General features: G+C 30.6%; 4 protein-coding genes and 1 long non-coding RNA gene across 28 annotated transcripts in view; 2 read left to right on the plus strand and 3 right to left on the minus strand.

Annotated features, from left to right (window-relative positions):
* Positions 1-16504, minus strand: part of LOC126868615 (inositol-pentakisphosphate 2-kinase) — a 79857-nt gene extending 63353 nt beyond the window's left edge. For all 13 annotated transcript variants that reach the window (XM_050624280.1, XM_050624289.1, XM_050624284.1 and 10 more), the window contains exon 1: positions 16203-16504. Coding sequence is in view for 3 of the 13 variants with exons in the window: in XM_050624274.1 (XP_050480231.1) it covers positions 16203-16232 (30 nt within the window). In the remaining 10 variants the exon portion in view is untranslated. The remainder of the gene's footprint in view (positions 1-16202) is intronic.
* LOC126868618 (piggyBac transposable element-derived protein 4-like) lies at positions 1015-9906 on the minus strand. Of its 11 annotated transcripts, none has more exons than XR_007690663.1 (6): positions 6140-6775; positions 3595-3840; positions 2670-2985; positions 2281-2592; positions 1902-2072; positions 1015-1771 (listed from the first exon to the last, which is right to left on the minus strand). XR_007690663.1 is itself a non-coding variant. In XM_050624303.1 (6 exons), the coding sequence occupies exons 4-6, from the start codon at positions 2734-2736 to the stop codon at positions 1226-1228; spliced, it is 837 nt and encodes a 278-aa protein (XP_050480260.1). In that variant the 5' UTR covers positions 2737-2985; positions 3595-3840; positions 6140-6317; positions 6464-6775; the 3' UTR covers positions 1015-1225. The 11 variants fall into 11 exon arrangements, 10 of the variants coding, with proteins under 10 accessions (XP_050480260.1, XP_050480268.1, XP_050480267.1 ...); XM_050624303.1 differs by lacking the exon at positions 2281-2592 and having other exon boundaries at positions 1849-2072; positions 6140-6317; positions 6464-6775; XM_050624311.1 differs by lacking the exon at positions 2281-2592 and having other exon boundaries at positions 1015-1422; positions 1544-1771; positions 1849-2072.
* LOC126868622 (uncharacterized) lies at positions 10829-14887 on the plus strand. The gene is made up of 3 exons (XR_007690665.1): positions 10829-10970; positions 11045-12095; positions 13843-14887. It is a non-coding gene; the product is annotated as an uncharacterized LOC126868622 (long non-coding RNA).
* Positions 16505-17632: 1128 nt separating the features above from the next.
* Positions 17633-22012, plus strand: LOC126868658 (spindle assembly abnormal protein 6 homolog). The gene is made up of 4 exons (XM_050624388.1): positions 17633-18013; positions 18122-18648; positions 18725-19473; positions 19704-22012. The coding sequence occupies exons 1-4, from the start codon at positions 17822-17824 to the stop codon at positions 20252-20254; spliced, it is 2019 nt and encodes a 672-aa protein (XP_050480345.1). The 5' UTR covers positions 17633-17821; the 3' UTR covers positions 20255-22012.
* Positions 22013-22786: 774 nt separating this feature from the next.
* Positions 22787-25984, minus strand: LOC126868657 (pleckstrin homology domain-containing family M member 1). Of its 2 annotated transcripts, none has more exons than XM_050624387.1 (2): positions 23144-25984; positions 22787-23080 (listed from the first exon to the last, which is right to left on the minus strand). In XM_050624387.1, the coding sequence occupies exons 1-2, from the start codon at positions 25091-25093 to the stop codon at positions 23024-23026; spliced, it is 2007 nt and encodes a 668-aa protein (XP_050480344.1). In that variant the 5' UTR covers positions 25094-25984; the 3' UTR covers positions 22787-23023. The 2 variants fall into 2 exon arrangements, with proteins under 2 accessions (XP_050480344.1, XP_050480343.1); XM_050624386.1 differs by having other exon boundaries at positions 22787-23063; positions 23144-25974.
* Between the last annotated feature and the right edge of the window lie 1079 nt (positions 25985-27063).

A 27063-nucleotide genomic window follows, 5' to 3' on the forward strand; every position in this document is an offset into this window, starting at 1 on the left:
AACAAGGGAAACCTTTCGAAAAAGACCATAGTAGCGATGATGGCAGTAGCGCCGAGCGGAACGGCAGCGGTGGCCAAGCACGGTGCCTCCACCCTCCAAAAAACATCTGTCGGGTTGGAGTCGAACACACAGGCACACAGGACACGCCCGCATGAGCACTCGTTCGAACTTTCTCTACCAGCACCGGCTGTGCCCTGTGCTCCACGAAAAATACCATCGTTTCCTAAATACTAATCACCGAAAAACCTATAGCATCTAGAAAATACAAGTAAACTGGATACGTAATTTTTGTAAATCTCCTACGGCAGAATCTTGCAAAATTACAGGTTCTCTGAAACGACGTGTGATTTCTGTACCGTTATATACTACAATGATACACACATCTGTGTGTACTTCGATATTTCATAGATAAATGATACGAGATCCTGATTCATTTTCTTTTCTCTTTTCTTAGCAAACTAAATGAATCAGCTGCGGATATTTAGAACTTCAGATTTTTGTAAATAAGATTACAGAAATACAACTTAAATATGGATTCGTTTCATGTACTGAATATTATTATAAGTGGTACATGTCAGATATTTTATGTACTCTTACATATTATATGTATTTATGTACATACATTCGAACATCTTTAAATTTCCCATTAAATGCATGGAAATCTGCAATTTAGTAATAATAAAATGAAATTAATCTTTTTAATCCTGCATACAGAATAAAAGAAAATTACATAATCAGAATAAATTAGGATTCTTAAACAAGCGTTTTATTACGTCCCGTGATCCTACCATATACTATAATCCATCCTTCGATCAAGATGGCTACCAACTGTTTAAACATATTTACTCAGATCCGCAATAATCGTAACACGTTGGTCGCCACGTCACCCATATCTGGGAGACGGGTATGCTTCCGTGGGGGCCCGTTGCCCAAATATAAGTGACGCTCTTCTTGTTCGAGTTAATTAAATATAGGATATTATATATAGGATATACAAAATAAAAGAATTAAAAACACATTATACCATACTTTTTATTAATTTATATTCTGGATAAAATATTACATTATGTTATGTCGCATGGTATTTGTTAAAATATTCCAAACGCATTTGGGATGATTTCGGACACTTCGAACAATATGTTGTAGTTTTTTTTTACATTTTTTCTCACTTCTTGGCATGTGAAAGTTTGCCTCATCTTCTCGTAACATAGGGCGCACATCCTTCTTACAAGCTTGCCTTGCTGATTCTTACGAATCTCCAAATGGTGGGACAGCTTCTTCGTTTTCTTCCGATGGTTGTCGAGCACAGTATTTTCTGAGGACACATCGGACCATTCGGAGACGAGAATTTCCCGAAATTTTCCCGTATTTTTCTGTTTGTGGTTGTTTGGTACACAATATGAGCATTTACCATAGTTGTTCCTAAGAGTAAATGTAGTGCTAATTTCCGATACCACTTGATGCTTTTCCGTATCGTAGTGACATAAGAGACCATCTGGTTACTTCTGTCGATACTAGTTTTTCCATTATTGTATACAATTACCACCAAAGGTTTCTGTTTCGGAGGACGTCTGCGATATGAAGAATTCGAGCTTGAAATCATAATGGGTGCATGTTTTGTTGATAATATTCTAACATCTCGAACATCTCTCCGTTTGAGCATCACAATACCGTTCTTATCTTCTCGTGTTATCATTTTACCTCTCTTCAACTGGTACGACATTATGAAATTGTTCTTTTGTTGTACCGTACAGTTCCAACGACATGCGTCCTAAAATTTAAAAATTTGACTGCTAACTGATAGCTTGTATAAAAGTTGTCGACGAACTAAGTTCGTCCTTCATTTACCAATTTATCTGCAAATTCAATGCAGACGTTTTCAGCTGTGCCAACTTGCTTACTTCCAGTGATATCTCGTCCGGAATATACTTTTGCAAACCATGTGTAACCTTCGGTGGAACACAGTTTGAATAGTTTTATACCATACTTATGTGATTTCGTCAGTATGTATTGCCGAAAAGTTAGTCGTCCCCTCCAAGAAACCATTGTCTCGTCGATTACAATATCTTCGTCTGGTGAAAAATTTTTTTGGTAATTGTCTATCAATATGTTTATAAGTGGTAAAACTTTCCCTCTGCTTTTCTGTTCTACGGTTTCGTTATTTGCAAAATGCAAGTTTGCTAACAGCAATTCAAAACGATTACGGGACATTCTGTTGCGTGCAAATGGAAAGTTGTAAATAGGGTTCGTTGATAAATTATTCTTATATTTTTTTATTACCTTTTAACATAGTTGAATTAGTATAGTTAAAGTTAGTATAGTTTCCATTCCATTAATTACCTTTTAACGAATTATAGCTCTGAATTTTACTAGAATATACAACTTTCATCGTTTACATAAAATTTTTTTCAACTTGGACAAAACACATTTACAGAAGTTAAAATAAAAAGCAAGACTAATTTCTTTGTATTTTTACAGTCCATTTGTCTTCAATAAAGCATTGTCCTATCCTTATATTTTCTATTCTTATATTTACTCAAAATAAAAAATTTGGGAAATTATAAAAATGTATGATATGTATGTAATAATAATCTGAAAATATGATAGCAAGTATCTTATAAAATTTATACTGTAAATTAAAAAGTCGTATATATATTTGTTTCCCTTACTTTGCATTAGTGCAGAATATTTATCTTGTTTCCTATTGATGGTTATAAGCTTCGCAGTTAACTTCATCGAAGAATTATAGCTGACGTGTGATAAAAAAAGAGAAATAGGAAATAAGCACTATCAAGCAATCGACAGAGGCTGCTAAATGACATGAATATGACAGGAAGTGGTGCCTCCACTCGATTTCTTGTGGGTCAGGAGCGTGGGTAGAAGGTAGAACCAAGTAACTGGAGCGCCCCTCCTACTCCTACAAACCTGCCCCTCCTCATTTCTACTTTCACCCTTCCTTACCGATCCTTCTGCGCTTATCCAGCTCTGTAAATATAAGATACATAATACTGAAAAACATCTGCTGTACGTTCGTTTATCAAGAGCGAATATCCATACAAAACTATTTATAATTGAACTACATAGGAAAGATTTCTGAAACATCATTAATGTCTATTAATGTCAATTAATCTATTGGTAAGAATAATATTTTTAAAATAACATTGAAATGCCATCATAACTATGATATAATGTGCGATTGTAAATATAAATGTTAATTATCGAATAGAGAAATAATGAACTTTGCTTGTTCTTATATGCTTACTTAGCTTCTAAACTTACTAACTTCACTTGAAATTAATAATGTGAAATTTCCCTTGAAATTTAAATTACCTTAGAAAAGGTATGTGAAAAAATGACATCACAAATAAATAAGAGAATATACAAAAAAAGGAGATTAAATATGTTCTATTACTTTATCCATTATTTAAATAGAATTGCTTGTTTATAAAATTAGATAACAAAATTGTACTCTCTTTTTTAACCTTGACCTCCTTTCCACTAACACATGAAATCGAGTATAAGAATAGAATATAATATCTGTGTAAATTACAAAAGAAAAAGCTTTTGGAAACAATGAAATTTTCGTGCACGAACCTTTGTCCTTTCGTAAATGTTTGTAAATAAAAAATCAAGATATTATTGCATCGTTGTACAATTTGCGTACCATGTAACATGCTGTAACATCTGTCAGGAGTTTTCAGATTGTAGATACTCCTACAATATAGCTTCGAACAACGGGACGGACAGCCATGTTTCGGACAACATTTGAGCTCTGCCTGCTCAATACACGCTTGCACACATCAGTTTCCATTCAACTTTCCACAGTTTCACCTTTTCATCCTGGTCATTTAAAAAAAAAAAACTAATCGAAAAGATTTTACTGATTGTAGGTATGCGATAGTAATGTAACTGAGATGTATAATAAGGTCGGTGATGGGGCCTAAGGGCTGGTTGCTGTGTGTGAAGGCCGGCTGAGATAAGGTTCTGCTGCGGGTGTAAATGTCGCTGCTGTTTTTCTTCCACTTTTGATGCGTAGAAGAAAAATCGGACTCCGGTCGCCGGGATTCGAACAACCCGGGTCCCGTACCGTTCGTAACCTAAGGCGCTAACCACTGCGCTGCCGTCGTTCGACACTAGTTAGTGTCGAGTGGTGATATTTGCTGTCAAGTGCCGCCACATAACTTAAACGTAATAACATTCTCCTAATCTTTTACAACACCGTTTTTATGCGTATACCCCATAGTAAACTTTACGTGATTGTTTGAGTAGTTACATTTTTATTTCTAGCTCTCATAGTAGTAGTAACGCAAATAAAACCAACCACCACAGGTGATCTACCGTTATATGAATAACCTAGCTTAATCATCTTTTAAATTTTATCTTTTTTTGGTGATAAGAAAACAATATCAGAGGAAAACATTATTTTGTTTCGAAAGACTAAATATTATGGTAAGCATATTTTTTTTAAATGGTAAGTACTATATATTAGTAGCATCATTATATATATTTCTAATATAAAAATACTTGTAAAATGAAATTCATGGGAATCTCTTACTGAAAAAATCATATCATTTTTATATTTAATGTTTTATTTTTTAAGAAATGTAACGCCTATACTCTTTACATAAATTAATTATGTAAAAATATTTTTGAAAAACAAATTTTTTAATAGAAAATTCATAATAATTTCGTAAACTAGATACGTCTATATAAGTAAATCTCATTGACATCGAAAAGATCATATCATTCATCAATTTTCCATTAATTTATACACTTTAATAAAACTCACTTGTGAAATTCGCTAGAAATTAATCAAAGTGACTTATGATGGTATATATACATGTACGTGCATAAGTAACTTTCAAATTACTTGACGATACACGTATGTACATTGTACATACATATATAAATACATAGACGGTTATAAAGACTGAGAATGATATTAAGCAGCGCGGACGAAGCATCTTTAATAATGACGAGCAACTTCTACAAGTCACCGGTATAATGTAGAGCTTATTCTACTCCTGTTTTATCTCATTGCAACCGGTTTATGAAGAAATTACGCATGGCATTAGCCATTTACAGAACAAAATGAGAGTGCGCGGCGTCGTACGTACCTATATTCAATCAGCTGCATTCTTCTGTTTCATAAACTCGAGAAGATACGTTCTATATTTCCTATTCCGGTTTCCAATAAATTCTGGCAAATTATTACGTAGTATTTATGTATATTGATAAAGGATTCTATATTATATATATATATATATATATATGTTGCAATAAGTTGTATTAAAAAGTTTTATATATATATACACATACATATTATGTAGATACTTAAATACTCTGTATAACTACAATATTGATATTTGCCAGAGAAAAATTTCTTTTATTATTTTTATTAACTTTTTCATAAAATAAAGGGAAATAAAACAAATTAGGTAGCAGAAAATTGATAATCAATATACCTATAAACAAATTCTTAATGTATCGAACTCAAATATAACAAGATTATATTACATATAATACTCAATATGTAGATACATATTCCTCGTTTCGTCATTCCAAGCAGATGTTATATTACTATTGTCAAAAATGAATTTTTATGAGTATATATAGTATATAGTGTGCGTTCAGTTACATTCAAATTAAGAGCGGCAGCTGATATCGTTACGAGAGATCGCTTATTGCATTACACGCTCCAGGTGTTTGGTAAAGCTTATCACTATGTTCTGAGAGTCAAAAAATAGGACGCTGTCACATCGATTCTATGTCAGTTCATGAGTTTGTTATTAACCTACTTATTATATACATATTACATCCCTAGTGCACAACTTGAACAAGAAGCACAACCTCGATTCACATTATGCTACGTACCGTAGTAAATAATAAATGTTTATTTTAGAAAACAATTGATGAACAATTTATAATAATACGCATTATTTACACGAATTTATAATAAGACACACGTTAAATATTATTAATATTAATAATAAATAATATAATTTAATATAAATAATATTAAATTATAAAAATTAATAATATTAATAAAATAATATTCATTCAGCTGGTAGTATCTACATAAACTGGAAAAATTTATTCTTAAATTGATTGCGAGTATATTTAGTTAGCAAACACTAACCTATTAGACGCGATGAGTTCCGTTTCTACTTGAATTTTTCTCGATTTTGTTTTTTCTCTTGCAAACTAAACAGGAAGAAGTTCTTGATAGCAATGACGCTAGAATTTTAATGCTACGGTATTTTAAAGAGATTTGACAACTTCTCCAATTATGAATCGCGCTTGATATTGATGTGATCCTGCACAAGTAAACAAGATATAATTAAACATCAAAGGATGGTGGTTATACTAGGCTGATGAGCGACCGGAACAGAAGCGCAAATCTCTTCATATTTATAATATTATAGGTATACTATACTAGATAGGACGTTTTCTAAGAGCGCACCTTTTGAATAAGTGGTAGAATTACGTGGGACGAGAGTCTCTGTACGCGTGAATGATCGCGGCTCGACTCGACTCGTGGTAAAAAGAGATACGATAAAAAGAGAGACGCGGTGAAGGGACAAGCAGCAGGGAACAAATAAAAGTAGACTGTAGAGTGCAGAGTTGCAGAGACAGCTGGTCGCTAGGGCTCTATCTCCCCAGAGAATAGAAAGAGACATAGCGCACGGCACGGTGACGGCGAACAACAAGCCTATATGACGCACGCACGGATGCACACACAGTCCGAACATAAGTGCGCACATGCGCATCGACTACCACCTACCTTCCTTCCTATATTCTGACTCTGGCCAACTTCGTGACCATCGTTCCATGACGCACCAGGAACCAGTACTACTTATATATACCAGCGATCGTGAAAATTCACTGAATTCATACTGTCATTCTCATTCAGATCAGTTTTTCTCCGTTGCTCTACCAACCAAACATAGAATTTCATCTTTTCAAAACGCGAACTATTAACTCAAAATTAAACGAAGATTATAAGATTTCATTATGTAGAGTAAGACTTGGTTATTATCGCTTATATTATAAAGAAATATGCAATATTGTTTCGAAGTAACTAACTACTAACAATACGCGTATTAGCATTCAAATAAAATGCGTTCAGTTAGTATTCAAAGGAACTAGTATTTGAAACAATAAAGGATATAGTTCAAATAATAAAGTAAATGTTCACTACAAATAATTTCTAATGTATATGATTCTTATTAATTAGTGCTTTCTTTTGTAAAATAGTATGAAATGTTTAAGTACACGGTACGTGTAGAACATATATTACTCTGCGCATACAAACAGCATACACGACATTGTCATGTATCTAATAATATGGCTCTTCGCAACGGGAAAATAATATACAGGGTGGTTGGTAACTGGTGGTACAAGCGGAAAGGGGGTGATTCAACGCGAAAAAAGAAGTCGAAAATATAAAATAAAAATTTTTCGTTCGAGGCTTTGTTTTCGAGAAAATCGACTTTGAATTTTCGCTCGGTACGCGTGCAGTACGTTATAACGGATCTCGCTGTAGATCGTCGTCACGATGGAAAAATTAAAAAAAAATTTTAAAAAAAATGTTTATTCTATATTTTCGATTTCTTTTTTCGCGTTGAATCACTCCCTTTCCGCTTGTACCACCAGTTACCAACCACCCTGTATATATAAACATTTCCTAGTTTTCCATGTGTGTTGATTACCCGTTAATTAAAACTAAATATTACAATTCTGTGTCATATATATCATAATATTTCAAGTTTCATAAATCATTATTCGCTAAATATACATAAATCTCCCTTTATTAGATTAAAATCATGCAAAAAAAGAATTTTAACGTAACACTTGTTTAGACTTTAGATAGTACAAGCGATAAAATCTAGCAACGTAAACAGAAAATATACAGCTGTGATTATTTCGTGAGATATAACATAACAATGGTGAAAAATAGTAGCAGCCAAGTTATGCTTTTGCCATAACCATGCTATAACCACTTTCGTTATAGGACCGGTGGAGCCTACCGTTGTTATATCATCTTGCCATTTTTTTTTCTCAATATCATTGACTTCATGGTTTTAAATGCTTTATGATTTTATACTAATGTGTATGTCTAAACGTTAAACATACTGATTTACACTATCGTTTGTCTGGTATTAAAATTAAAACTGTCTAAGTAGTATACGCTATAATAGCATAGTGTATAGACAAACCACTAATACAATAGGTGTCTTAAAAGTAAGTTAGGTTTCGATTGTTGTATGGTTTCCATTTCCATCGCTTTAAGAGCTTAAAACTTAGAATTTAAAATCCATGATGCCTTGAAAATTGAAAAAGTCGTTTAGCAGAATTTTCTTTTCTTTTGTTTGAGCAAGAAACATCAAGAACAACAACAAGAAAAACACGAGAGAGAACGAGGCCGCACAGCGCACCACAGGATGAGAAACGGCGTAGTGAAACGAGGTCGAATTGCGAGGTCGGGAGAGCTTCTTTTATCGCCCTTCCTTTGAAAACACATATTATGTACTCTTGCTCGTATACGCACTTTGAGTTCAAGTTGAGTTTAATTTCATGTTCTTCCTATTTTTTATTTATTTTAACTTAGAACTTTTATTTATAGAACTTAGAACCAGTAAGAAAGTATGTAAACCGGAAGTCGTCCAAAGCCGAAAGGCAGGGACTATGTTTAATAAATAATAACTTAGAACCAATTTTACCAAACACAAATGCTTATAACTAATAATCATAATTATAATAATTGTAATAAGTATATAGTTTGTAAAAACTGATTATGCAACTAAATGTAAAAACTAATTTTCGTAAATATCGCCATCAAGGTAGTATTTGAACGAACTACATATGTTACTAATTACGTAGTTGAAAAATAGGATGACTTCGATAAAAGAAGGCATATCAACTGAAAAACAAGTATAATGCGTGTAATTAAAATCTTATATGGGCGCAACGAAAACGAGCATAAACAGTTACAGAGACAGAGAAGCAATTAATCGGATGATAAACACACAATTGAAGGTGATAAAAGTGTGTATATACGCTATCAAAATAAAAATGAGAAATACAAGTCCATTTATGTCCAAGGCTAAGGTTTTATCTACCAGCCTACGTTCAATACACAGTATATCCGGAATATCTTAAATTATAAATGGATGTGATATTACGAAAAAAAATCTAATCCAAGAATGCTAGAAAATACGTTACAAATATCGATAATATAATATAAACGAATTATGTATATTATCGATAATTCTCATATTACCTAAAACCACTCGTTATTCTGTGCTAAAAACACCTACAGTTAATGATAAAATTGTATTATGTGATACTACGACACTTTACCGCGTGCTGCGCCGTAACCGACATGGTAGCGTCATTTCTGGAAATTGAAAACCTACTTTGTTGTCTTAGGTCTTAGTCAATAATAACGAGGAAACCCCGAACCGAAAGAGATTTATAGATTTATCATATACATGCTACAAACAAACCGGTTCTTCGTATGCACCTACTTACTATCTATCCAAAAGCTCGTTTCAATCAGATCGACCACGAATTTTACCACCGTATTCTAATTTGATCACAGAACAAGCACTCGAAACTAGCTACTTCGAGAAAGACACAATAAAGAACCACAGGGATAAACTATTATTTTATTCATATGTATGCCTCAGTTTGTAAAGTGAAGTTTAGATAACATTGCGATTGCGATATGCATATATACTACGGTATATAATGTAAAAATACAATACCGCAGAAATTGTAGAAAAATTTAAAACGGTCAAAAAAAGCAATTTGTTAAACACATATGCGAGTGTTTTATATGCAGCGTGCAACACATTCTTACTTACGTGTGTATATGAATGTATACATATGTGGAGGGGCGCAGCATGGGAAGGCATGGGAAAATTATATAGAAAGACCAGGGTTCACAGCTGGAGGGGAAACTACAGAGTAGATAGACAGAAGGGAACGTCGCGTCATGTCGAGACGCACGTTGGACGCTCCGTTGAAGCGAAGAGAGGCAAGCAGCAGAGTTGAGAATCGGAGGGTCTCGGAATATGAGTGGGGCACCGCACCGCAGAGTGAAGGGAAAACCAGAGAGGCGAACAGCGAGGCGGCGAGCCAGACCTGCGCTGCCTCTACCGCTTCAGGCTTGAGGGTTAAGGCCCGTTACGCAACGTAATAACACAGTGAATTTTTTTTTTAAAAACATCGTCCAGGTACAAACCAGTCGGAAACTCGGTACACACTTGTATAACAAATGAAAATTTTCTTGTCATTTGTTTTACACTTATATTTTGAATCAATGTCTATTTCATTAGTCATCTACTTATTAACGTAAATAAATTCTTCAGCAGCTTCATCATTGTTTCAAAATTCAACGTTCTTCATAGTAAAACAATAGTAAGCAATAGCAATATCGCTCAGAATGTATAGGATGCACAATAGAAAGAAGAAAGCAACATTATGTCTGAATACGCAAACAATAGGTCACTACGCAAGTAATAGATTGTCATGTTTTCGCTTCATAAAGTAGAGAAATTCTGATAACAGTCAACGGTTGTTATCAACTCACAGCGATTTCAAGTTAAAATATTTCAATTCAATCCTTAGATATGTAGGTACTACTAATTGTAAACAAAACCCAAGTATATATATGTACATCAATGCTTTCCGATACTCTTTGTGCGTGCAAGCGTATATCGTATACACAACGTTGCCGAATTTCTATCAAGCAGAGAAAAATGGCCACCGACCAGGCATGGAGGGAAACGGGCAGTAAAAAAAAGTGAACATAGAGAGGAGAGAAAGGGAGAGATAAGAGAAGAGAGTTGGGAAAAGAGAGAGAGACAGAAGCCAGTGTGTAAGTAAGAGAGACGCGTGAAAGCCGCTGATACAGTGTGCAAAGGAGGGGACAAGGTGAAGAGGAGGATACTCGACTCAGTAGCGTAACTATCATGAAGCAAATATGTATAAGGTATAAAGCAACAGATATATATAATGGAAACTGGTCAATTTGCAGTTCTTGGTAAAATTATGAAACAATGTATCCAAGAAGAAAACATGGGTATAGCGTCAAAGTTTAGAAAAAAGAAATTCGAAAATTTAATACAATTGTAAAAATTGTTTTTAATTTATTATTTAATTTAAATGTAAATTTACGTATGAATGTAAAAACGATCGAATATAATATAAGCATGATAAAGCAAGACAAAAAGGAAATTTAAAAAAATGTATGAAAACGAACAAAAATATTTTAATTAAGTATATATGTATTATAGTAAAATATTGTAATTATGTATGTATGTATGTATAACGTATATAATTATGTATATTAATATTGTCGTGTATAGGAGACTATCTGTAATTAGGATATCAATGTATGCACAAATATTTTTCGCTGTATGTGTTAAAGTAACAAAAATTATGCATTTTGGCAAATCTAAAATTTATAACATTAATTTTTAATAATCTCAAAAATATTTTATCGCTATGTATTCATAAACTGTATTAGTATAAAACTAAATGACGATTACAGTCGATTAATAGTTAATAATATCAGCTTGAATAGCTTTTGCAGTCTTTATGTTGTACTGAACATATTATTCAGAAAAATAAAAGTGTATTAATGAAAAGAAGTTCTCGTTTACCCTGCTGCAGCGGGTATTTTTTGTGAAGGCTTGAGAAGGGAATCGAACGACTGTGTTTCCCCTCTCTTGATTACGCCACTGGCTCGACCCAGCGAGGCAGCACGGACAACCGGGTGCGCTGTTGCCAAGCGGAAATCACAGACCTACGGCATTTTCTTCTTCCACGAAAAGGAAGACGAAGACATGTTCGTTTGCCGTGTTGCCTTCTGCATCAACCAAGCTCAAAAACAACCATCTCCATAATTGTGCGTCAATTTATTAATCTTATTTAACAATACTATCCTCAATATAAACTGCCAGTAGTATCGATCGATGTAGTAAACTATCTGTACGTCATCTGTACTACCATCACCATCACTAACGTTAATCAACGTTAAAAAATATTTTTGTCGATTAGTCCATGTCCTTTTCAGACACAGCGAGGTAAATATAGGATTATATATAAATATATATATTAGTAAATACCAAACATTTTCTTTTATTCAAGATGAACCTCCTGTTTTAATAAGCCTTTCAATCAAATAAGGACGGTACATATATATATATGTACTATATACGATACAGAAATGCTACAGATTATTGCACTAATTTGTATTCAAAAATCGACATGTGTAATAAGTGAAATTCTGGAATAACCAGAAAATGATTTTAGCATTTACTTTCACTGTTACTACTACAATATCGATAATCGACACGTTTTATAAACGTCAGAGAAATTGCGATAGATCGACTGGAATGTCATTTTCCAGTATTTCTGCACTAACAATAACAAGAATTTAAATTATCTATCTTTTCAATGCACATACTGATCGTTTGATTATAGCGAACTATTTATATACATTGCTAATTTTAAGAATATACTATACATACATGTACTACTTGAAACGATTAAATAATCATCAAATCAAAAATAGATAAAATATTACAGTTCTGACATTCTCAAGAAATATTGTTTTATATAATACAATATATTATATTATATATATTACATTTATATATTTTATATATATTATATATATTATATGTTTTATATATTACAAGAATCCGTAATGTTCGATATTACAACAATAGAACATCTATAAATATTGCATTGCTGATTATTATAGATAAATTTTATATTTTCACAGATCAATAATATGTACATAGTACTTGAAATGTCAGATCCTAAATTAAAATAACTTTTAACTCGCAAAAGATCATTATTAATTTCATTTTATTTTATTTATTATAAATGCGTAACTTTTGCGAAATCTTTCAATTAAGTTTAAAAAAATGTTTAACAGACGTCCATAAATTTATCAAAAGAATTTATATAAACATCTTTTCCTTTGATCAAGTTTTTTTGATTTTCTTAAAAATTTGGGTTTTTCATCGATTAGAAATTTTTAGCAATATATGCATAAAACTATGCTTCTGTATGTCTAATCAGTTCTGTTAATTATCTGTAACACTGTGTTCTATTCCTTATTATCCAATATCCATTGCTATTGAGGATAGTGCGTACGGAACAAAGTTTCGCAGGAAGTGATTAGAATTTCAACTGCGTAAAACTACTATTTAGACTTCTTGCTACTCATCATCTGATACAAGCTAAATTTAGTGAGAATAAAGATTTATTTAATGAAAACAAATTCTAACGAACGAAAAAATCAATATCAACTTATATGTATATAATACAATTTCTGCAAAAATTCATAAAAAAGAAAGATTTGATGAATTAACATTTTTTAACTAACATACATAATTTATTAAGATCTTACTAACAGTTTACAGAATGCTTTTTTAAACTTATTTCTTAAATAATTCAATCAACGAAAAAGTATATCATATATATGAAAACGTTTGTAAGAATAAATTCTTTGCATAAGAACTTTGAAATAAATGAGCACTGTTCTTTCAAAAAACTTATGCAACCAAGTTACACAAAGTTAAAACTATGAGACGGTTAAATACAAGATAAATTATATTTCATTAATATATAAGGATCAAAACTAGTTTACTTATCTTTTAAAGTTCGAAATAAAATAATATTACTAAAAATATTATCATTTTATATGCTTTCTGCACGCTACTCTTCGCATAGAAGAAATAATTGCAAAGCTAAATTTGAAAGTGTACAGATGCAAGATTAAATTATTACATGTATTACGATTATTCCTCGATGTTTCAGATACTGCCTCAGAAGTGAAACGCGTGCCTTTTAAAGTAACAGATTAAATATACGCTTTTGCTTAAAAAAGGAAGTATGTTCTGACGATATCCAACTTAACGACCTCGAAAAAATCACGTAAATCACGGTTTTATAAAATCTCTTCGTGATGATTTTCAAGTAAAGGAAAATTAAAGCAACAATTGTACACTATAAAAAGAAGAGCTTGTACGTGAGTGCTTATTCCCTGTTAATGTCGTTAGCGTATCGAGACAAGAATATCGATGGAGCAATACCACAGTGGTCAGTTTCGACAAATCCATGTTGAAAAAAAAGTCAATATGAAATGGAGGTCGATAGCGTGATGACCTCGAAGCCAATCGGGAATTTTACAATGCCGTGGCCTCTCGCACGAAAGATACATGCTCATGGTATATATATAAGGATGCTCTGTTGCCACGTCTTGATTCAGTATAGACTACAAACCAATAAAATAAGTTTTCCTCATGAATCCTTGGCTTTACGCTGCACTATTGATAAATCTTAAGGCAACGTCAACGATATGAGCATATCTCTTTATTTTACGTGAACCACTCGCTTTAGTCCTCTCATGAGGCGATCAAAATTAATATGTATTATTATATGTTTGTTGTTATTATATATATTAAATACATACTATGTATGTATATTCAATTTGGATTATCCGCGACCAGACCAACTATTAATCAATAATTAAACTTGTAACATTAAAAATTGAATAGCTTTGGTAGGAAAAATTAATTACAATTTATTTCATTTAAAGAATTACACAATAAAAATATACTTAACTTAAGAAGATTTTTTTCTTAGGTGTTCTCAATTGCATACATGTGACTTAAGAATACAAACTACAACGCGAATAACGACTATCAACAGGTTTAAGGACTGGTGCAAATAAATGCTGCAACATGGCATGGTTACGATTCCGCATTAGTGACACTGTACGTTTTAGCAGATTTATATTTCAATAAGAGAATCATTCACTTGTTTGTATTGCACCATTCGAAGGATGAATCTTCTTCAAATTGTGACGATGTACACAGATCGGAATATGTGATAGAAATATGACAACCACGCGACAAATGTAAAATCGTTCTAGGATCTGTTTTGACAATTACATTTTCAAGGAAATTAGGAAATCACAAATATATCAAATGTATATGATCAACTTTCTGCGAGGTAGAAGATATTAAAGACTATATTGTATCGAAAACGAACGATACAAAGGAGAAACAAATAATATTCCGGATTCCTATAGATAAAAACCCATTGTCAGCAATATGTATGTAGAATCTATTTAGATATTTTTACTCTTCACTAAACTTTTGTGAAGATCATCGTCGATGTTTCACGGTCTATATCATATAAACATTAAAATTTTGATTGTTACATTAGATTATATTGTTTTGTATGCACGTATGTAATATTATAATTATAAATATATATAATGTACGCGCACATTAGAGACTTGATTTTTCCACAACCAAATAATAATCTTAACATAGAAAGAGTAAGTCTAACGTGTGCATACGTATGTAAGGACATAGATATATCATGAACATAGATAAGGTAAAATTGAGGAGAATACTCCGCGATTTAATTTGTCACTTTATCTCAAATGGAGTAGGTTTTGTATAATTTGTTCATAAAACAAAGAATAAAATGAAAATAACCTCCAGTTTACATGGAAATCCGAGGAAAATATACCAAACTGTTTCGCATGCAAAAGATTAAATTCAAATGGAAACTTTTAAAAAGATGCTATTTGAATTATATTGAATTAAATGAAATTGTATAAAGAGAAAATTGAATGTTTTTTCTAAACCGTTTTAAATCAAACCGTTATTTGTATAATATGTATATGTACATATGTTTTATATGTATATACATATATAACATGTTCATATTTTTCAATTTTACCAATTTCTGTGATTAAACCATAAAGGAATAAAGCTGCTTACACGATCACTATCTAACTACTCATATGTTCTATGACTACTTTGCTCATGTGTTTGTATTTTACGTATTTATCGGAAACTTAAATATGTAAATACTTGTTTAATTGTGTACATAAAAATATAAATTTGCATAAGTATTCACAATCTACGAATAAATATTAGAAAACTTGCATACGAAATTAAAACATGTACATCTGTTAGAGGGCAGCACAAGATAATCAGTTACAGATCAAAAATGAACAAAATGAGCGCTGCGAGCAAACCGGTCGACGTGTTCTTGATACGAAGGTTTTCATGAAGTACAAATTTTATACTTAATGTTTATTATAATAAAAATTACTCGAATAATATACAAGTTGTACTTAATACAAAATGAAAGCTTACCTCCTTTTTCTGTTTATATCTTGAATACATAGTAAAATTCAAATTGTAACTGCTGTATCCAACCTCTAACAATATAACCGACAGGGTGAAGACTCGAGATTTTAACTCTCAAAAGAAAGTCACTTGTCGTTTCATAGTAATTATGCACTCACTTTTTCGACACTATCACCCCGTAAATTTTTCTTTTTGAAACAAAGATAATAATTTCACAAACACTTTCTCAACGACATATTCAGGAACGAAATTGTCAATCACGGAACAACCGCATGGCATGGCGACCGCGGTTACAACTCGACGTATATGTACAGTATTTTAAACGATACGTCACATCCTTAATCCTTGATACTATTGGTTGCTTTCAAAAGAATCAACCAATCAGTTTTGGAAGTTTCTTATTACGCGGGAAAGTAAAGTAAATTCCGTTAGAAGTGTTGAAAATACATTTAAGAAGTCAAGCATATGCTTTTTTCTTGACAAGTTTAGATACATATCAACCTAAAGACAAATGTAACACTTTTCTTAGAAGAATTAAATATAAAAGTCAAATAAAAAATTATTATCGTATAAATTACATAAAACAATAATGAACACATATACTTCGATTATATGCAGCCGCCATTGCTCCACTATTTAGATCGGATTCAAACGTCTATTGCTTTAACTGTATTGTATGTATATTATTTATAACATACTTGCGAAAAGAAAATTAGTTTCACTACTTATATGCACATATGTATATAGTACTATTTATAGTATATATTGTATAGCTAGCTATATTAATCTATAATATATTAATAATCATATTAATATTAATACATATAGAATAAAATTTTTTATGTCAAACTAAAAAAAAAAATATTAATACAATATAAAAGTTGGACAAACGAAAAAGCATATATATTCTATATATTTGTTTAATGAAAATAAAAATGGATTTTAATATATAAAAATATACATATCTTGATATATGCACATATACATATGTACATATATAAAATATGTTAATTCATATATTTCTATACGTAAATAAATGTCAATGCAAATTTTAAAAAAATGCTGTTTTTAAATATTATTGTTTATACGTACTTACATAAGTACATACATGTGTAAGTATGTATATACATATTTACTACACAAGTATATGTAATTGACATTTTTATTAGTAGTTATTAGTATTTACAAAAATAGCATAGCATATGCAATGACATTTTTATTAGCAGTTATTGGTATATACAAAGATAACATTTAAATAAATTTTACTTCGTTAATTATGAACAGTAACAACATACAGTATTTTTAAGAAGCACTAAAACGAAATTAATTTATGTAAGTAAATCAATTATTATATTTATTGTTAGATGTAATAAGTGAAAAAAATTAATTGGAAAATTTGGAGTGAATAGGAGGAGCATTCATAGTAACGCGTAACTTTAAAAGATGGCAGCACCTGAAATACGCGTACCTCGGCTTGATATGTAGATTATAGAATTTGAAAGCTTTCATGTAAACTTTTTATAATTTATGAAAAATTAACAAATGAAATGAAAATTAAAACGTCCTTATTATTTGAAATACAGGGTGATCTAGGATTAACAGATGTTTATTAAACCTATAACCAAATGATGAATTATTTAAATAATTCGATAGGTGGTGCAGTGACTGGTGATTCTGGTTTACAATTGAACAATGTAGAAATATTATATACTAAAGTGCAAAGAGTTTATATGAAGCCACAAAATAAAGAAGAACGTCAACGTGAACTGAGGGTTAATGTGGAATGCCATGCGGGTATTAGTCCTGTATGTCGCAAGGTAGCATACATTTTAATGTTTGCATTAGCCTGTAATTTGTTGATATACTAAAGGATAGTTGGAGATATATTTTTATTATTTAATAATAATTGTGTATTTATATTACAGAGTTTATGTGTTTTGTTAGCAGATGACGATGATCCTTGTTTCCTTTATTCCTTATTCATCACAGAAGACGATTTCAAAATTTTGAAATCTCAACAAGGATTATTAGTAGATTTTGATAATTTTGCGACTCAACTAATATATTTATTAGAGCAATGTCAAATACCTGCTACAAATCTATCAAAATCACCACCAAAGTTTTTGTTGTTATTAGCAGAAGAAGGTGGAGAATGGATGTTAAAATTGGTTGAAACAAATAATTTTAAACATTTATGTCATTTGAGCCTAAATATATCACCTGCAAGTGATTCAGATTTGAAAACGCACATGGCCATGAAAATTAAACAGTTGAAAGAAAATATTTTACAACAAAATAGAGATGCACTTGCACTTGAAACAAGATTGAATGACTTATTAAATAAAGTAGAAACAAAAACTAGGGAATTGGACCAATTGGAACAAAAGTATGTAACAGAAAAAAGTCAAATGCAAATACTTTCATCGGAACAAATAGGCCTTGAAAAAGATAAGTATGTAGCAACATTCATATAATTATGTGTGGTCATATATATGAAATATTTATTAAGGATTTCTAAACTTCGTTAGGTTTGCCAAAGCACAGTTAGAGTGGCAGTGTCAAGGTGAAAAACAAAAAATAGAAATAGAACGTAGGCATACAGAAATAATAAAACAGCTTCATACTGAACTGGCAGAATTACGTACACAAAATTCAACGTACAAAGATAAGTTATCTCTTCTTGAAGCAACTAATGTGGAACAACTTAAACAGCTGCAAAATCTTGAAAAAGACCTTAATATTACTCAGAGAGATTTGAATCTACTGAAAAAACAAAATTCTAAATTAGATACAGATTATCATGACAGAGATAAAACAGTAAATAGTTTGAGAACAAAAGTTGCTGTACTTGAACAAGAATTAAAAGATAAAGGTATACTTATTACCAAACATACCGAAATGTTAAAAACTGCCAAAGAACAGAAACAGCACCTTGAAGATCTTCTAACTGAAAAAGAAGGTCAGTTACAACGCAAACAAAATTCTTTACGAAATTTAAGTGATGACTTGGTTAAGGCTAATGAAATATTAACAAAATTACAAAACGAACTTGCTTCCACAAAATCTAAATTAAAATTAAGAACCAGTATAGCACTTGAACAAGAAAGGTTATTAGATACTAAACAAAAAGAAGTTGGTCAATTAGAAAACAAAATGGAAAATTTAGTGAAAGAAACAAAAGATGCAAAAACAGAGATTGAAAATTTGAAAGAACAGCTCAAAACTCAACAGAATCAGTTAGAGGAGAAAGAAAAGATAATAAAGAATAATGATAATGGTAATTGAGTATTTTTAATACATTTTATTATAAAATTTTTGATTAATGGTGTATACACAGAGTAATAATTTTAAATTATTAAATATTATTAGTTATATTATTTTTGTTTCTGTAATATTTAATATTTTTATATTTAATATTATTCAGAAAAATAATATTTAGTATTCTATTTTAGTATCTTAAAAGAGATTGCATTATATATTTAATATTATTATTTTATATTCTTGCAGTAATAAGTTGGTTAAATCGACGATTAGCAGATAGCCAATCTCCACTACAAAATGCTACTGTAACAGCACCAATTACAGTACCATCTTCGACTCATTTAACATTACCTCGAACGAATAAATTAGTTAGTAATAAATATGAAACACGTACATCTGCACCGAATATAGTACAATCGAATGCATTATCTGGATTACCACTGAGAAATCCCATTGTACAAAATCCAAATATTAATCAAACCACACGTATGACAGCACGATCAATGGGTGTTGGTATTACTGATAATACAATGGGCATATCAACGTTTAATAAAAGTGGTCAAATTTCGAGTACTAGTACACCTATGGAACGTATCAATTCTTTGAACAAGTTATCTGGAAATATCGCAGGTTCGTCTTTGGTACCAGTCGCTGTAGAAAATAATAATTCATCTGTACCACCAAATGGTACAAAGATAAAAAGTACAAGTGTCACACTACAGAGTGGATTAAGAAGGGCAGGTTTATCTGATAAGCCAATTTTACCATCTGCATATTTTCCTAAAACATTACATTGATTAAATATACAACAAAGACTATCAGTAGTAATTATACATCAAAGTTGTGATGCCATATAAAAACATATCAGAATATAATATTATGTATAGTATAAATGGTTATTATTTCAAGTTTAATGTTGGAAAACAGTACAAAATAGTTATGCAAAGCAAATGATGTTAAAACATTTTGAATTTTATATCTAAAGATATTGTTTTTATAAATTTATATGCATGTATTATGAGGAAATGATAGACATACTCATTTCTTATTATTTTTCCTATCTACGCGATTTAATTCGGTGTTTATTGCTAAAAGATAATAATGTAATAAAAATCATAAGAATCTATATTTTTGCAAGTACGTACTTTGCTTCTATATTCGCTAAAAAAAAAAAGTAAATGTTGGGAAGCATAATCATCTCAGATATGATAACAAATAATATAGAATATTAATTACTAATCATCACATGCACATAATATTTTTTAATAACACTGTGTCAATTCATCACTGTTTTTATATAGCTACTTTATCGTGGATTTCAAATTTTAAATCAACAAAATGCTATATAAGGATTCAATTAACATTTTGTCTCAAAATTAAATACTGCTTGTTATTATAGTCCATAAAATCATAATCTTATTCTTTAAATAGGTACCTGGGAAAGCTTTTATCTTACAGATTAAAGTGTGTATATATCGTAGTTGTTACAAATTTTTTAAGCTATGTTAATCTCTAGTAAACTGAATAAATGTATTGAATAATTGGAATGTCTTATGATAAAATTAGATTAGCAGGATTTGTTATAAATTTACATTTAGTAAAATTCATGTAATATTGTCTTAAAATAAATGTATATTTTTTATAACTTTGTAATAATAAAAGCGATTTGTACGTATTTTGTATCAGGTATTTTCAGAAATAATCATATTTATCAGATGTAACATAATATTTTTTCAGTATTTTTAAAATAGATAACGAAAATAAGATGTTGATATAAATAAAATGAACTAGAAGCTTCAACAAATTGTACAATTTTTATAAATACTGGGCGTCCTAAAATATTGGCAACAAACTTTAGGAGCATGTAGTTACTCATGAGAACAAACAGGAAGGTCTTGATAAACAGGAGTCAAAAATTAGTTTCGGAATTACAAGATGTTTTTATCAGTAAGACATTATTACCTTTATGGCATACATATGTTCAATACGTTCTCCGTTAGTTTTAATACACACTTCGACATATTTCCTCATAGAAGCGCGCACATGTTGAAAGATCCCCGGCATTTCTCTTATATATCTCTTGGCAGCAGTTTTCGATTCGTTGTATTATCTCATTTACGAAGCAACTGGTTTACTATGCACTATTTTTTGTACGCTAAACATCTCGTAATTCCAAAATTATTGGTTTTTCGACCCATGCTCATTAAGACATTTTTGCTTATTTTGATGATTATTACGTGCTTCTAAAGTTTGTTCCCAACATTTTAAAACACCCTGTATAACAGAAACTGTAAATATATCAAGAATATGTAAGAATAACAAATTAAAGTAATTGTAACATTTTATTATTCAAGAATCTCTTAATATTTGTTTTTCTACAATTTTTTTATATGGTTATTTATACAAATTTTGCTTATATATTTTCTTTCAGACATGAAATATTTCTAGTCTACAAGGTATTTGATACATATATTTCAATTTTTTCAATAATACAATAATGAAATTTCACTAAATTTCATATGCTGGTTATATGTATATATATATATATATATATATATATACAAAAAATATAATTGCATGTTTTTATGTATCAAATTCTTATTAATGTTTAAAAACATTACGACGACTAAGTTTTATCAGTACACACGTAAAATATGTATTTGCTGGGTATAAGCCATACTGAAAGAGATTTGTTACATCATATGGATGGATACATATAATAACAGTATTAAATACAATAAATATAAAATAACTTAATAAATGATTGATATATTTTATTACCTTTTGTACATAAAATTTTAATAAAATATATATTACATAAATACATGTACATATTTCTTACATACATTCTAAAATGTATCTCAAGAAATTAATAGAACTTGCAACACACTTTTAACATATTGCAGGTATGGAAATGAGAATTTTAAATATTAAATGTACAGAGTTTTCTTTATTAGTTATTACAAATGTAGTACTGAGAAATTATATAAAGCAGAAATAACAATTATTTACAAGTATAATGCCAATATACACCATTCTTGATTTAAGTGTACATGCGCTATTAGTATTTCTTTAACTAGTGAAAATACCAAAAAATATTTTATATGAAAGCTGTTGAATTACATACTCGAAAGTTAATGAAATATATAGACCTGTTTTCAAGTGAAATTATACACTTTTATTACTACTGTCACCATCTTCTTTAATATTTCAAAATGAATTCAACGAGTATAACGTGTATATTTGAAGAATAATTTGTTGAATATCTAACACTTAAACTGGACTTGTTATATACTTATAAAATATTAAATTATTGAACTTCATAAAAGTAAATTTTAATGAAAATATATTCTATCAATAATTAATTTACAAGGAAGAAAATATTATAAACACTTTGTACATAAAAAATAAAAATACGTGATTTATTAAAAATTCTATTTATTAGTTTATATCAACTGAAAATGTTGGTGCATCACTCAGTGACAATTCTGTACATCCCACATCTAAGAGCGGGAGATCCATTCGTTTGCGTCTCCGTTCACACTTTGGACATGGTTTATAAGCATTTAAACATTCTGTGTGAAATACTGCATTACAGGCTCCACACTAAAATTACATAATATCTAATAACTTATTAAACTAGATTAAACTATTTTTATACAATTATAATAAAAACATTTACTCACTCTGTATGTAGATTCCATGTCAAAAGGATAAATAACTTTTGGATTATTGCAAATTTCACATATAAAACCTTTCTGACTACAAAGCCAACAATTTATAACATGATTTCTTGCAAATTCTACTACTTTCTGCAGTTGTTGTGCAAGAATTCCATTGGATATATCATAAAGGTCAGAAACAGAATATTGATGAACATGTTCATACAAGTAATCTCTAGGTGCAACTTTTTTCTGTAAGGACTCGATTATAGGTTCACGACATGTAAATAAATAAGCTCTTAATAAATTTAATTGAATTCTTAATGATTGTAATTGTGCCATACTATCTACAGCCATATAAATTCGTGGATTTAAGACTTTAAGATCTAGTAGCGTAGGACAATCTTGTAAATATGCTGCAGCCTTATTGCAAACAGCGTAACATTTTAAATCCCAATTATGAATTACTCGTGATGGAATTAGATATTCATTTTGTGACATACAGTTTAAACAATAATAGTTACCAGAGAAAGAACAAACATGTGCTTTTGAAAAGGTCATACCAATTGCATGGCCACATTCAAAACAACTATAATCTTGTACATCCAAACCTTCCTCTTTGGGAAGTTTACCCAGTTGTTCGTCAAAATTTATTGCTGCTTTATTTTCTGATTGAATTTTGATTCCATCATTAGATTGTTGCTTTTTTGGATATTTTTTTAAAAATTCTTGAAGATCTATGACTGATGCATTTCCAACAGTATGATAGCTTTGAATAATTGCATCATACGTAGGTCCATCACCAGGAGTACGAGCTGCATTTGTTCCAGAGTCATGAGATACTGCAGATGAAGTTAACGAAGATTCACAATCTTCAAATGACGTAGACCAACCCAATCTTCCAATTAATGAATTCCCTACTGTAGTTGAAACAATATTTTGCAACGTTTCATGATTCTCTACAATATGTCCAACCCCCAAATCTTCAATATTGTTGCATATATTAATTTCTGTATTATATTTTGGACTGCCATTATTTGAAATTTCCTTTTCTATTTCCTCTCCTGTTTGTAAATCTTGTTCTTCTTCTTCCTCCTTCAAAGACGGAGTTCCTCTTGAATTATTGGTTAAATGATCTATACCAATGTTATTTGATTTCTTATTAGCTAGTATAATTTTTAAAGCTTCATCTTCTGTGATACAACCTGCATTATTAAGAGCAGACTGTGATGAATTAAATGAACCTAAACTACCAATAGAGCTAGCAGTTTCAACTTCATCAAAATTGTCACCATCTGTTAATTCTGTAGTTATCGTTTTTGCAATATCTACTGCACTAAATATTGGACAAGATTTCATCGGTGGTGACCATATGCCTGCTAATAGAAGAGGAGTATTTGACCAAAAATTTAATAAGCTACTATTACAAGCTAGTTTAAAGCATATGTTGTCTAAACTTTCAATTAGTCTCTGTGCAACTTCAACAAGGTCTGTATCTCTAATGAATGCAGATCGATTGTAGTATGGCTTTAAAGCTGAATTATCTCTTTTAATGGAACAAAAATAGCTAGCTAAAAGGCCTTCGTTTAAAGCTAATCGTATCCAAGCTCTGCAATATCCAACTTCTGTCGTAAGCTGACTTAATGTTTGTATTTGATCTATAATTTGTCGATGTGAAAATACCAACAGCGGACCCCAAAAACTTGGCTGTGGCACTGCATTGAAATCTGGGCCGCTTAAAACTTCTGTTACTCGATTTAAAAGACTGTCTTTTAATCCATGTAGGAAGATAGCTTCCAAAACGGAGCACAGGGTCATACTTTCGTCGCAATTGCCAACTGCATCGTTTTCCTCCACTCCTGGTGCACTTTGCATTTCCATTACGCTGATATTTAACTGTTTTTGCAACGATTCTCTGATTAATACAATTCTCTTGTTCATCATTGGATTGACTGTTTTCAAAAACGAATTCATCTTTTCGAATTTGACGTTTCACAAGAGTAGTAGTTGCGCTATTATAGTTTGCTCTTTCAAGCATCTTTGTGATTATAATAGAAAAAGTTACCTAAATTTTAGAAGGTAACTCGGTGAAATCACTAACTGTGGTAATGAGACGTAGTAGATATTATGTAAATTACATTGGCAGAACTCGTACATTACGCTGATACTAACAAAGAAACAAGGAAGTACGGTCAGAAAAAATACAAATCACAACGTGATAAGAAAAGCACGCGAACTTCGAACCAGTAATAACGCATGACAACGTAATCTCTTGATGAATGTGTGAGAAATAGGTTACATCACACAATAACAAACTATTTAACCGTGTTTACTTTATATTTAACTTAAAAATTTACAAGCATTATCTTAAGATACGAACAACTAAATCAATTTTTAACATAATGATGATTCGTTACTTTCTGACACTTAAAACATTCCTTGGGTATTCTTATACACAGATTATGAATCAGCAGCATTTCCGTCAGCTTCGTAGTTTTCTTTGATAGTAATACGTATCAAAGCGATAGATTGCGCTGATATACATCAATGTGTGCTGTATCAGCTAGTGGTGATATTTGACATTGATATATATATTCGAAAATGTTTTTAATACAAGCTAGTAATATTAATTAAGTATCAATAAATGTGTTTTAATATGTTAATAGTAAATATTTAACAAATGGTATTGTAGTTATTTGTTTCATTAATTCATTGATCGGTAGATGTAGTAGATGACAATTCGTTTCATTTACTATGGTAATACGTTTTACTTATTTCAATAAAAAGGAATGATTATTACAGTTTATAGTTAAAATTTTCGTTTTGTTTATAGATCAGTATTTATAATACTAAAATCTTTGAAGCAAAATTATAGCTTTATATTCTTTAAATGATGTTCTTAATTTCAATAATTTGACATCAAAATTTAAATTGCAATAGAAATTGGAAAATAGATATAATAAATAAGAAATGTAAGAAATAATATTATGGCATAGTAAGTAATAGTAAATGGCATATAATTTGACTATACATATTTCCTTACCGCGAATAATGTTTTTTTCCTATGCATATTTCTTTTCATATATTATGGAAATCTATTGAATTTTATGTTTGTACACAATTAGCTTCATTGTGCAAGAACGTTACCAAAATTTTATCACTGGAATCAGTTTCTGAAATATCGGACAAACATTAAACAGTCTTAGAAAAAAATTAATTTATCAAATATATGGGAGTTGCTTTAGATTCTATAATCAAGTTTCCATTGCTACACCGTTCCTATATTTAGATATGCATTTAGCTTAGAGTATCTCAAATGTTGGAACAGGTATATGTACGTACATACATACTTGTGTGAACGACCGAATACCGAATACGCATGATAGGACAATGAGTGTTCTGAAGTGTTCTTAGTTTGACGGCGGTAGAGTTCTGGTATGGTAAAGAAGAGAGACAGAGGAAAAAAGTAAGCAAGTTGAACACGAGGACAGCGAAGCAAATACTAGAATCAGGGCCGTAGCATTCTATTGATTATTATTGCATATGGCCCTATTATTGCATATTTCCAAACTTTTATTCTGAACCTTATTAAGGAAATGAACGTTGTGAATGTATATGAAGTGCATTGCTTTCGAAATATCAATTGCATTATCAAATGCATTAATACATTTTCCCTATAACATTTTGAGGAAACGTCAAGAAATGTTAAGAAATTTGATAATGTAGGATGTAGAGTATGATAAAAATGTATATATTACATTGTAAATTTAAACAATTTTCTTTCTGCAAATAAAAGAATAGTGCCCCGATGTCGGCATTTCCCTTCTACACATTAGAAACAAGAAACAATACATTTTCTCACGAGTTACTGGTGTATAGGTGAGGTGCCTTTATGGTATTTTATTAAGTTACAAAGCTGGCAGAATATAATTTTGGAGCGAAAA

This window comes from Bombus huntii, chromosome 8, assembly GCF_024542735.1.
Source record: "Bombus huntii isolate Logan2020A chromosome 8, iyBomHunt1.1, whole genome shotgun sequence".
NCBI lineage: Eukaryota > Metazoa > Arthropoda > Insecta > Hymenoptera > Apidae > Bombus > Bombus huntii.